At 43.1% G+C, this 14,225-nt stretch overlaps 1 protein-coding gene across 1 annotated transcript; it reads right to left on the bottom strand.

The window, feature by feature from the left end:
• Nucleotides 1–368: 368 nt before the first annotated feature.
• Nucleotides 369–13,730, bottom strand: LOC130332641 (uncharacterized). Its single transcript, XM_056553806.1, has 5 exons — nucleotides 13,536–13,730; nucleotides 12,035–13,505; nucleotides 11,068–11,194; nucleotides 8,030–8,149; nucleotides 369–527 (listed from the first exon to the last, which is right to left on the bottom strand). The coding sequence occupies exons 1-5, from the start codon at nucleotides 13,693–13,695 to the stop codon at nucleotides 369–371; spliced, it is 2,037 nt and encodes a 678-aa protein (XP_056409781.1). The 5' UTR covers nucleotides 13,696–13,730.
• Between the last annotated feature and the right edge of the window lie 495 nt (nucleotides 13,731–14,225).

The following is a 14,225-nucleotide window of genomic DNA, read 5'->3' as shown; positions in this document are numbered from 1 at the left end:
ACAACAATAATAATAATAATAATAAATATGAGAACAGTAATAATAATAATAATTACAATAATAACAGTAATAATATCAATAACAACAACAACAACAATAATAATAATAATAATAATAATAATAATAATAATAATTATAATATTAATAATCTGTGGGTAAAAGAATGACACAAAAAAAGGCTGTCTACTTGTAATATGTACTCCCTAGGGGGCGCTGTATATACTCGCAAACAGAACCACAAAGAGGTGGGGCTATGTAAATTTGCATAAAAGAGGCCAATTTGGTCAGTTTGGGAGGGTTCTGACTCACAATGAGGTGGAGCTTAATTGTTTAGTCATTTAGAATTGGAAAGTCATGTGATTATCTGGTCATTCCGCTGCAGTGAGAAGTTCTGAGACATTTTCATCCACTTTGCTCTTCAGTTTCCCTCCTTCTTGTAAGATCTCTGCTTGCTGAATATTATCGTACTTGTTTACATCCAGGAACTGGTTAACTTGCCCTGACTGTGTGCAGAATACAGCTGAGATCTGTAACAATGTGTCAGTTCAGGTGAGATTACATAATAATAATAATACGAAGAAAGAAAAGGAGGAGAATAAAGCGGAGAAGGTTTGTCTGATGGGATGAGACACAGATGGACACGAGATGTGGAGAGGATGATCCGGACTCCTCAGAGAGGACACAGCTGCCTCCTCATTCTTCTCATCTCCTGGAGAAACATGAGGAACAAGTGTTTTCTTTAAATTATTCTGTATAATTGTGTATAAACATGAAATTCAGCGAGAAGAGGGGACACAGAAGAACAAGATAAATTATCTATCTAAGAAAGTCCATATAAATCCGCAGCACACAGGTCCAATATGGCGAAAAAAGAAAAAAACTTTATTCCATGATGTGAATGTCATACAGCATGGCTTTATATGGACTTTCTGTGAATTGGCACCCATAGATATTGAGCTCAAGACGGGAGTGCTGTTTTTCTTTGGATTACTATCTATCTATCTCATATCTATCTATATATCTATCTATCTCATATCTATCTATCTATCTATCTATCTATCTCTCTCATATCTATCTATCTATCTATCTATCTATCTCATACCTATCTCATATCTATCTATCTATCTATCTCATATCTATCTATCTATCTATCTCATATATATCTATCTACCTCCTATCTATCTATCTATCTATCTATCTATCTATCTATCTATCTATCTCATATCTATCTTTCTATCTTTCTATCTATCTATCTATCTATCTATCTATCTATCTATCTATCTAATATCTTTCTACCTACCTACCTCCCTACCTGATTACAGATGAGGTCTGATTACACACTGGACCCTGCCAAAAGAAGGGTATGTAATTGTGCTTCCCCTGCTGCGCTATAAAAGGCTCTAAGAGGCTCCTTTTGTGTAGTGTAACTCTTGTGTAGAGACGTGCCTCTACAAACCACTTACAGACATTTTGCCCAGGTGACAGACTTGGAGGGGGATAATCACTGAGAGAAGCAGTGTAGGCATTTGGTGAATTTCCCTCCATCCAGCCTGTTCAGACATGTTGGGAGCCGCAGTTACTAAAGAAAACACAAAGCAGAAGGGACTGGACGGCCCAGACAGATCACCAGCAGAGAAGATCATAGTTCAGACCGGAGTCCATCAAGTTCAACCTATAACCCTAATGAGTCCCTACTGGGTTGATCCAGAGGAGGCAAAAAACCCTCGTACTAGAGGTAAAAATTCCTTCCCGACTCCAAATATGGCATCAGAATAAATCCCTGGATCAACGTTCTGTCCCTATAAATAATATTAATAATAATAATCATTTTATTTATATAGCGCCTACAGATTCCGCAGCGCTTACAATTATGGGGTACAAACAAAGACAAGTCTAATATACATAACCAGCGATGTTATTATTCTCCAAAAATGCATCCAGACCCCTTTTAAACTATTTTACAGAGTTCCCCATGACACCTCCTCCGGGAGATAATTCCACAGTCTCACTGCTCTTACAGTAAAGAACCCTCGCCTGTGCTGGTGTAGAAATCTTCTTTCCTCTAGACGTAGAGGACGCCCCCTTGTTATATATTCAGTCCTGGGTATAAATAGATCATGGAGAGATCTCTGTATGGTCCCCTGATTTATTTATACATAGTTATTAGGTCTCCCCTAATCCTTCTTTTTTCTAAACTAAATAACCCTAATTCTGATAATCTTTCTGGGTACTGTAGTCCACCCATTCCCCGTATTACTCTGGTTGCCCGTCTTTGAACCCTCTCCAGCTCCACTATATCTTTCTTGTACACTGGTGCCCAGTACTGTACACAGTATTCTATGTGTGGTCTGACCAGTACTGTACACAGTATTCTATGTGTGGTCTGACCAGTACTGTGCACAGTATTCCATGTGTGGTCTGACCATTACTGTACACAGTATTCTATGTGTGGTCTGACCAGTACTGTACACAGTATTCTATGTGTGGTCTGACCAGTACTGTACACAGTATTCTATGTGTTGTCTGACCAGTACTGTACACAGTATTTCGTGTGTGGTCTGACCAGTACTGTACACAGTATTCTATGTGTGGTCTGACCAGTACTGTACATAGTATTCTATGTGTGGTCTGACCAGTACTGTACACAGTATTCTATGTGTGGTCTGACCAGTACTGTACACAGTATTCTATGTGTGGTCTGACCAGTACTGTACACAGTATTCCATGTGTGGTCTGACCAGTACTGTGTACAGTATTCCATGTGTGGTCTGACCAGTACTGTACACAGTATTCTATGTGTGGTCTGACCAGTACTGTACACAGTATTCCATGTGTGGTCTGACCAGTACTGTACACAGTATTCTATGTGTGGTCTGCCCAGTACTGTACACAGTATTCCATGTGTGGTCTGACCAGTACTGTACACAGTATTCTATGTGTGGTCTGACTAGTGATTTGTACAGCGGTAGAATTATTTCCTTGTCGTGGGCATCTATGCCCCTATTGATGCCCCCCATGATTTTATTTGCCTTGGCAGCAGCTGCCCGACACTGGTCACTACAGGTAAATTTACTGCTAACTAAGACTCCTAAATCCCAGCCTGGATTTTTCCTCATGTGCATTACCTTACATTTATCAGTGTTGGACCTCATCTACCACTTCCCAGCCTAACCCCCCAACCTATCCAGATCCATTTGTAACAGTGCACTGTCCTCTATTGTGTTCACACTAGCAGCTCCTACAGTTTTCTTGTCCACTATTCAGACGCAAGTCTCTTCATTACACTCCCCTGTCTCTTCATTACACTCTTTTGTCTCTTCATTACACTCCCCTGTCTCTTCAAAACACTCCCTGTCTCTTCATTACACTCCCATCTCTTCATTACACTCCCCTGTCTCTTCATTACATTACCCTGTTTTTTCATTACACTAACCTGTCTCTTCATTACACTCCCTATTTCTTCATTACACTCACCTATATTTTCATTAAACTCCCTTGTCTCTTCATTACACTCCCTTCTCTTCAGTACATTCCTCTGTCTCTTCATTACTCTCCCTGTCTCTTCATTACACTCCCTTCTCTTCATTACATTCCTCTGTCTCTTCATTACACTCCTCTTTCTCTTCATTACACTCCTCTGTCTCTTAATTACACTCTTCTATCTCTTCATTGCACTCCCATGTCTCTTCATTACACTCCTGGTCTCATCATTACACTCCTGTCTCTTCATTATACTCCCTGTCTCTTTATTACACTCCCTGTCTTTTCATTAACTCCCATCTCTTAATTACACTCCCCTGCCTCTTCATTACACTCCCCTGCCTCTTCATTACACTTCACTGTCTCTTCATTACACTCCCCTATCTCTTCAAAACACTTCCTGTCTCTTCATTACACTCCCATCTCTTCATTACACTCCTGTCTCTTCATTACACTACCCTGTCTCTTCATTACACGCCCCTGTCTCTTCATTACACTCCCATGTCTCTTTATTACAAACCCTGTCTCTTCATTACACTCCTCTGTCTCATTACACTACATTGTCTCTTCATTACACTCCTGTCGCTTCATGACACTCCCTTGTCTCTTCATTACACTCCCCTGTCTCTTCATTAAACTCCCCTGTCTCTTCAATACACTTCTCTGTCTTTTCATTACACTCCTCTGTCTCTTCATTACACTCCTCTGTGTCTTCATTAAACTCCCCTGTCTCTTCATTACACTCCCCTGTGTCTTCACTAAACTCCCCTGTCTCTTCATTACACTCCCGTGTCTTTATTACACTCCCGTGTCTTTATTACACACCCTGTCTCTTCATTACACTCCCCTGTCTCTTTTGCAGAACAATTGCAGATCACATGTAAATTGCAGCATATTCACTTGTTCTGTATAAGCTGCAGATTTTATGCTGCAGTATTCTCTTAATTTATGTTGATGTATTTTGCATACAATATGCAGCATACAAACCTCAGCACAAAATCTAGTAGGTGCAGACCCTAAGGCTATGTTCACACTGTTGCAGGTCAGTTGCCGAAAATGTTCAGTGTTTCTGCACCAAAATAAACAAATGGACTTTGATAAAGAGCTAAGAGAAAGCAATGCATTCTGGGAATTGTAGTTGTGATTGGAGAATGTCTAGGACTGTTCAATGCTTCAAATGGGTCCTAGAAACTTGATTGATGCTCAGCTACAGCTTTAGTAGAGACCTGCACCCCGGAGTGGGCACTGCAGCTCAGTTCTCAACATTTTCTTTCACTGACCTGCATTTTAAACCGGTAACCGCTCCTACATATGGAGTACAAACCGAGGATTGTCTAGATGGATACAGCTGTGAGAAGTATTAGAGATTTATGGAATTTTAAAGGGGTACTCCACTGGAAAACATTTTTTTTTATATATATAAATCAACTAAAGGGCAAGAAATTTAGAACAGATTTGTAAATGACTTCTATTAAAAAATATATAACCCTTCCAGTATTTATCACATGCGGTATGTTCCAGAGGAAGTTCTTTTCTTTTTGAACTTCCTTTCTGTCTGACCACAGTGCTCTCTGCTGACACCTCTGTCTATTTTAGGAACTGTCCAGAGTAGGAGAGGAGCAAATCCCTATAGCAAACCTATCCTGCTCCTGACAATTCCTAAAATGAACAGAGGTGTCAGCAGAGAGCACTGTGGTCAGACAGAAAGGAAATTCGTAAAGAAAAGAACTTCCTGTGGAGCATACAGCAGCTGATATGTACTGGAAGGATTAAGATTTTTAAATAGAAGTAATTTACAAATCTGTTTAACTTTATGGCACCATTTTTTTCCGTTGTTCGTCCCCAGTCCAAAGGATAGGGGATAAGTTGTCTGATCGTGAGGGTCCCGCAGCTGGGACCCCCCAATCTCTGTGCAGTACCCAGCGTTCGTTTAGAACGCTGGGTGCCGGCGGCAGGGGTCGTGACATCATGACCACGCCCCTCGTGACGTCACACCACACCCCCTCAATGCAAGTCTATGGGAGGGGGCGTGGCAGTCGCCACGCCCCCTCCCATAGACTTGAATTGAGGGAGCAGGGTGTGATGTCACGAGAGGCGTGGTCGTGACATCACACAATGTTCTGAACGAAGCGGAGTACACCTTTAATGCCCTATTTGTAATGTTTAGCAGTCCCCAGCTTTGGATTATCCCTCCCTGGCACATGGGCAAACGCTGGGCTAACCCTTTGTTCATTAGTTAAAATTGTGAATTAATTAATTAACTAAATTAATTAATTAATATATTTTTTTGGTACCCAGCTTTCCCAGAAATAGCTAGAATAGCTGATGCGGTTCATATAGAGAAAAGCAGAGACAATACACAGAAAACGTATACAATTACGTATTGTTTGCCCCATACAGAAAAAAAAAAAAAAAGATTTTCGGGGCATATCGCTGCCCATGTGGTGGGTAAATATTCAGGGAAAATGCCATTCTTTCCCCTGGATTGTAAAGTGCGGAAAACCATTCTGCTGAAAGCCCATTCATCAGGAGCGGAGCCGGTTACCATGGGCACGCACGCTGCTCTGTGTCATTATAACACGCCACACCGTGACTGCGCCGGCTAAAATACACACATCCAGGATGGAAATTACATAAATTTAAGGTTGTTTAGAAGTAAGAGGAATACCGCCCCCCTCCACACGGGACTATTGTATACCGTACACAGAGCTAAGAGGACACCGAGGACACCTGAGGGCGAGACTGCCATAATAATAAGGGAAAGGAATAGCGCAAAACAGTGCACAATATATATTATAGAGTACAACATAACAAGTAATATACGGAGTCCTGACATATGTCTACATTACAGTCCCATACCGTGACTTAATAATAATGATTTAGAGATATTAGATTTATTCTTGTATATAGGAACAGTATTATAGTAGTTATATTCTTGTATATAAGAGGCAGTATTATAGTAGTTATATTCTTGTATATTGGAGCAGTATTATAGTAGTTATATTCTTGTACATAGAAGCAGTATTATAGTAGTTATATTCTTGTATATAGGAGCAGTATTATAGTAGTTATATACTTGTATATAGGAGCAGTATTATAGTAGTTATATACTTGTATATAGGAGCAGTATTATAGTAGTTATATTCTTGTATATAGAAGCAGTATTATAGTAGTTATATACTTGTATATAGGAGCAGTATTATAGTAGTTATATTCTTGTACATAGGGGAAGTATTATAGTAGTTATATTCTTGTACATAGGGGAAGTATTATGGTAGTTATATTCGTGTATATAGGAGCAGTATTATAGTAGTTATATTCTTGTATATAGGAGGCAGTATTATAGTAGTTATATTCTTGTATATAGGAACAGTATTATAGTAGTTATATTCTTGTATATAGGGGCAGTATTATAGTAGTTATATTCTTGTATATAGGAGGCAGTATTATAGTAGTTATATTCTTGTATATAGGAGCAGTATTATAGTAGTCATATTCTTGTATATAGGGGGCAGTATTATAGTAGTTATATGCTTGTATATAGGAGCAGTATTATAGTAGTTATATTCTTGTATATAGGAGCAGTATTATAGTAGTTATATTCTTGTATATAGGAGGCAGTATTATAGTAGTTATATTATTGTATATAGGAGCAGTATTATAGTAGTTATATTCTTGTATATAGGAGCAGTATTATAGTAGTTATATTCTTGTATATAGGAGGCAGTATTATAGTAGTTATATTCTTGTATATAGGAGCAGTATTATAGTAGTTATATTCTTGTATATAGGAGCAGTATTATAGTAGTCATATTCTTGTATATAGGAGGCAGTATTATAGTAGTTATATTCTTGTATATAGGAGCAATATTATAGTAGTTATATTCTTGTATATAGGAGCAGTATTATAGTAGTTATATGCTTGTAAATAGGAGGCAATTTTTATTAGTAAAAAACAAACAGAAATATTACAGTACACTCGACCAAAATTATCAAAACAATATCAAATATTAAATATCATACACTTCCATTACAAAAGAAACAATAATGTTAACTTAGAAAAAGCCCATTGCTTTTAAATGAGAATAAAAGTAAATAAATAAATAACAACACAAAAGCATCATGAAGGTGAATATCATTCTATATACACGTTCCTCCATAATAAACAATTTTTCTCATCCTTCCTGATCTCCAAGCACTTTACCCACCTCAATTCTGTCAGGATCAGGTCTACTGCTCTCCTATCATGGAAGGGTTCATTATACATAGAGACTCGGGTCCTGGTGTGCCAATGATAGTATTTTATGACAGATATGATGATATATAAGGTCTCCCGGTCAATGCCACTTACACTAGATGTTACACCGTAAATTATTTCTGAGTATTTTAGGGTCTGTAATCTCGGGATTCTTAGCTTGTTGGATATTGCCTTCCATATGTGTCGCCCTCCCCAGCACTCCGATATAAAATGTGTCATGGTCTCCTCCTCCTGACACCCCAGGGGACACTGGCGATCTGACACACTTAAGTATTTTAAATTCCCTCTTACAAACAGTTTCCCATGCAGTGACAGCCAGGCAATATCATGGAATTTTTTCGGGAGCCGCACACTGTTTAGAAGCCTCAGACTGTCTCGTAAAATGGCGGATGTACAGTCCCTTAGTGCTGGCTGTAAAAAGAAAAAGGTCCTACAAACCCTGACATAAAGGTCCTTACGGGTCTTACTCTCTATATAGGACTTCTCAATGCGCCATCTCTTCAGACATCTGAGCCCGTATTCCAGGTACGGGGGGAGGTAGTCACGCGTCCATCTCCCCCTCTTGAGACTGCCGCCTCGCACCCAAGACTCTGCAAAAGGCAATATCCAGTCCCTGATACTATTCGCCCACAGGGAGCTGTTGTTTGAGTCCAGGCAACCAAAATTAACTTTTAGAAACATGGAATCAAAGAACACCCTTGGATTCAGCATATCCAACCCACCCTCTCTCCTCTGTAGGTAGGTGACCCCTCTTTTTATTGGGTTCAACCTGTTCCCCCAAAACATCTGGAAGAACAGGCTAAAGAGCCGAGCGGAGAAAGATTCTGGCAAAGGAAAAACGACAGAAACATACAAGAAGACGGGGACCAGGTAAGTCTTCAACATTTTAACCCTTTCTCTATAAGTCAGCCTCCAGTTCTTCCATCGCTGAACCTTTGCATTTCCGGTTTCCAACTTCTCTTCCCAATTTAGTTTGGCATTATCGTCCCTCCCGAATTTGACCCCTAGGATTTTAATATAGGTGGAGGCTCTCACAAATTGGGGCAGATCAAAGTCTGGATCAGTATCTGATACCCAGAGAGCTTGACTCTTCTCAAGGTTGACCAGAGACCCTGAGGCCTCCGAGTAACTTCTGATGGCCATAGACAACATCTCCACCTCACGAGGCTCAGATATCACTACAGTCACATCATCCGCATAGGCAACAACACTCAGGGGCAGGCAGTGGGGGACCGGCACCCCCTGAAAACCACACTCCTGCAGTGACCTCAGAAACGGGTCTAAGGCAAATACATACAGCAGCGGACTCAGTGGGCAACCTTGTCTCACCCCCGCCTCAACCCTGAAGGTGTCACCCTGCCAACCATTAATCAGAGGAAAGCTCTCGGCCTCACAATACAAAGTCTTCAGCCAATCGATGAATTGTCCCGGAATACCGTACTTTGACAAAGTGGCCCATAGATACTCATGATCTACTCTGTCAAAGGCTTTAGCCTGGTCAAGACTCACAACATATCTCCCACACCTCAGGGCTTTACATCTCTCAAACATCTCCCTTATGGAGATCACTGCCCCAGAGATGTTCCGCCCTTTTACTGTGCCATACTGACAGCCTGCCAACAGTGCCGGGGACAGACAAACTAACCTAGAAAACAGGATTTTTGCCAGAATCTTCCTGTCGACATTCAAGAGGGCAATTGGCCTCCAGTTCTTGATGTCACTCGGCTCTTTACCTTTAGACAGCAGAATCAGCGAGGACACTCTCATGGATGGAGGCATCAGGTGACTTTCTAGACAATTTGTGTAAACATCCACGAGGATTGGAGCCAAGAGGTCTCTGAATGTCTTATAGAATTCTGCTGTTATCCCATCTGGACCTGGTGCCTTCTTCAGATGTAACTTATCAATGGCCTCTTTGACCTCCGCCACCGTCAATTCTGCTGTCAAAGGAGAAAAGTCCAAATCATTAGTATCAGGGAGCGGAGTTGTCTCCAAGAATTGGGTCATCTTGTCTCTATCCAAAACCTTCCTCTGAAACAAGTCAGCATAGTACGATCTCACCACCCCCAGGATACCCTCCCGAGATTCCTGCAAAACACCCTGGGAGTCAGTGAGACCGGTGACAGATTTATTTGCCACCCGCTCCCGGCAATTCTCAAAGGGATCAGGAGACCCTAAGGACCCATAATCCCGTTCAAGAACCAGGGAGGTATACCTGCTGTACTGATACTGCCTTATCTCAGATTTCAGCCGGTCTATCCTTTGTTGGTCCCCACCTGCCGAATATAGTGACTCCAATTCTTTGCGCAGCTTGAGATACTGGCCATACTTACTCCTCCCCTTTTTAAAGGACAGTCTCTTTAAGAGGGTTCTGATCTCATCCTTGACATCCTCCGACCAGGCGGCCATATCATCATAGAAGTCCACCCGCTCTAGCTGGCCCTGTATAAGAGAGTGAATACCTCCTTTAACATGCACATCATCCAAGATATTAGAATTGAGCTTCCAGAGCCCCCTTCCAATATCTGGGCGCTTAGTGACACCAAGATGGAAAACTAAGGCCATGTGATCTGAATAAGGGACAGTTTTTTCATTTCTATCACTTATAAATTCTTCAGGACGCACAAACGCCATATCTATTCTACTGCTCCTGTCAGAACAGGTGTATGTGAGTTTTGGTTTTCTTCCACCCTGTGTGAACACATCACACAGACCGGCCTGCAAGATTATATTATTTAGGACCTTGGAGTCCCTGCCCACCGCTCTACCTGAGGACCTGTCACTTGATGTCCTAGTGACGTTAAAATCCCCGGCCATGATTACAGGAACAGATGTGAATAGATATGGCTTGACATCATTAAATAGCTGGATCCTTTCGGTCACTGTCTGCGGGCCATAGATATTTATTAGCCGGAGCCTTCTACCATGGATAGTGACCTCCAGGATCAGACACCTTCCCATGACAACCTCTGTCATCCTATGTACTGTCACATCCCTGGTGGTAAACAGTATGGCCACCCCGGCATAAGGCTCCACAGCCAGTGACCAGAAAGAAGGCCCAGGCGTCCATTCCCTCTCAGCCTCACGTAAATACCCTGAAGAAGTCAGGCGCGTCTCCTGCATGAAGATGACATCTGTGTCCAGATCCCTAAGATAGTCATAGACTATGTGCCGTGTCCTCCTCACTTTAATACTGTTCACATTAGTAGAAAGGACCCTTAAAGTAAACCCAGCCATGATAAGACAGAAGAGCAGAGACCTGATCCCCATCATCACAAGTCAGAGTCTGAGTCCCGCTGGCCACCACCTGTCTCCATATCTGACTCTACGTTATCTTTCACACTCTGCGGTTTTCTTTTTATTGGGGGTTGGTCCCTGGTGTCAACATCACATTCACCCTCTATTCTTTTTATCTCAGTGTCCAAATCTCCCTCGGACTCTGACAGGACCTCGTACCTGTTGGACACCACCATCACTCCTGCCCTGTTGTCAGCCCTTTTTTTCACACTTTGAACGATGCTGTTCTCCCCCTCAGGCCTGCGGGAGGACTTGTCTTTTTTTCTCCTTTTATTTTGCTGCATCCTATTCCCCTCAGACACAGAAGAGGATACCCCCGGCTGCTGCTGGTCTTGTGGCACAACCTCCATGTCCCCCTGTGTGCTCTCTGACTGCTGAGGTGTTGGAGCAGTGTTACCTAAGTCTGGCTGAACCTCCTGTCTGGTCAGTATAGGGTCTGATAACAAAGCCTCCTCCTCTACAGCCTCTGCCCCCGCCACAAGGTCCTCATCAGGAAGCTCCCGGCAGATGTTGTGCCAGGCATTGGGACAGTCCCGGTGAGGGTGACCGATCTCACCGCATAGATTGCATCTGATGTTCTGGCAATCAGCACTTACATGACCAGTCTCACCACACAGGTTACACTTTACCACAGTACAGGTATTTGCCAGATGCCCAGGTTTACCACATTTAAAACACTTTCTGGGCTGACCGGGGTAGAAGCAAACCCCCTTCTCTCTGCCAATAAAGAAGGAATTTGGCAGATGTTGGGTGATGTTCCCGTGTTGGCGCAGCTTCACCAGGACCTTCCACCCTCCAGTCCAGATACCGTCATCATCTCTGTTCTTGGTGAGATCAGACACCAGGTCACAATGTCTGCGGAGCCTCACCACAATGTCCTGGGGAGGAACAGCTTCATTCCAGAAGATGATGTTTATGATGACGGTATCTGGCTTGGATATGGGAATAAAACTAAATTTACTCCATCCATCCTTGTCTCTGAATCTGGGGAAGTTGGACCAGAACCTATCCAGATTAGACATGAGCTTAAAGCTGACATCATAGCCCTGTCTATCTGGTAGGTTTATTACAGCCAAGATGTCCGCTGGCACAAACCCCATCTGGTGGCACAGGAGCTCCCTCACCACAAACCTCCTATCTGGAAGGTCCTCCTTGGCACCTCTGTGCCGAAATCGCACAACATTCCTCCTTTTAAATGCCTGGCCAGTGTAATTGGCGCTGGAGGTGAATGATGGAGCACCACGGCTCCAGGCATTTCTAGGAGGAACCTGGCGGGTACCTGCGTCCTGTCTTACAGGGTTGGGGTCTACTCTAGGGGGCCCTGCCACAGCTGCTGTGCTTGTAGGTAAAGGGGGGAAATCCTGCACAGTATTGTGTACAACATCCCCTGTCCCATCCACCTCTATATCATCATCAGACACAACACCCCACACAGATTGTGCACCCCCTCCAGCCACCGACCCCTCAGGAACATCAAAGTCCGCACCCTCAGTCCGTGTCCCAACATCACCACAGTCCTCACCCCCAGTCCGTGCCCCAACATTAGAGCTCTGCTCCATCACCCCATCACCTTCATACACCGGCAAATGTCCACTGTCCTCCTGATGCACTGGGACTTCTGGGACTTGTAGTGCCTCTGCAGGTAAGTGAGTTGCAGGCTCCGGAACAGCTGCAGGTCTCTGAGGTTGCTGCTCCTCGGGCTTATGAACATGCCGATCCTTGAAGGTGAAACTTGGGGGTTTTATAAGGGGTCTTGTCACCTCCTGGGGCTCATCTGGGGTGATGACAGGTGCCACATCCGATCTGGGCTCTGCACCAAAACTCAGCTGGTACTGTGAAAAGCGCTCCTTGTTCCTATAGGATTCCGCCAAAGGTCCCATCCTCTCCAGTATAGAGTCCATCTCGCTCACTATGGTGGCCAGCTCTGTGCTCAGTGTATACAGTTTATCATCATGCATTGTCTTGTATTGTGGATTTGCTGTCTTCAGTTTATATACACAGTCTATCTGCATTTGCAGCATATATTTTAGGTGCTTCAGCTCCTCCATCCTCCTCACCAGTGCTGGGATCTCCTCCGCCAGCTGTAGCTCTGGTGCCCGGGTGGTCTCTTTGCCCTGCTGGAGGGGTCTGGACAGTCTCTCAGGCTGGGTGAACACAGAGGAGCCTTGGCTGCTTGTATCTCCTGAGGCCCGGTCACATACATTAGGGTCCGGGGCAGGAACAGTTTTGCAAACACTTTCATATTTCTCCACAGATTTCCCAGGTGTCACCTCCATAGACTTGTCAGTATTGTGGCTCTTACCTCCGGCCTGGGATCTTGTGCGGCCTGAGCGGGTCATGCTGGAGACCACCTCTTGTTGCTGTAGGTTCTCCTGTAATGTCTGTCTCTCCAGTGATGTCCTCCTCTGCCTCTGTGCTGGAGAGTGGAGCTGCACACCTGCTGCCTGTGATCCCCTCACCTCCTGTGCACCTCCATGTGATCCCCTCACCTCCTGTGCACCAACATGGCCTCGGTTAGCAGACTTTGGAGTTCCCACAATGGATTCTGTCTTGAATTCAGTCATATTACCATCACACTGTACACCATGGCTGGCAGACTGTTTCACATCACATTCCTTAGACATACTTGCTGCTGCTTTCTTTTCTTTACATACATCCATCGCTGTATTTTCCTTCTTTACAATGGCTGGACTTACATGCTCAGTATTCTTCTGTACTGCAATGACTTTAGGATTTACATCCACATTAGAAGAAGCCTGGGAGTTTTCCCCCAGTGTAGGCCGAGAAGCCTGGGCCTTGCTTGGGGAGCTTCCCCACCCAGGGTGGCCCCGCCCCGGGCTTTCTCCAGACATCAGGAGAGCTACTCACACACAACCTCACAGCTAGGAGGCAGTATTATAGTAGTTATATTCTTGTATATAGGAGCAGTATTATAGTAGTTATATTCTTGTATATAGGAGCAGTATTATAGTAGTTATATTCTTGTATATAGGAGGCAGTATTATAGTAGTTATATTCTTGTATATAGGAGGCAGTATTATAGTAGATATATTCTTGTATATAGGAGCAGTATTATAGTAGTTATATTCTTGTATATAGGAGCAGTATTATAGTAGTTATATTCTTGTATATAGGAGCAGTATTATAGTAGTTATATTCTTGTATATAGGAGGCAGTATTATAGTAGTTA

Source organism: Hyla sarda, unplaced genomic scaffold, assembly GCF_029499605.1.
Source record: "Hyla sarda isolate aHylSar1 unplaced genomic scaffold, aHylSar1.hap1 scaffold_38, whole genome shotgun sequence".
Taxonomy (NCBI): domain Eukaryota; kingdom Metazoa; phylum Chordata; class Amphibia; order Anura; family Hylidae; genus Hyla; species Hyla sarda.
The sequence above is the reverse complement of the archived record's forward strand: the minus strand, read 5'-3'. Positions and strand labels throughout refer to the sequence as shown.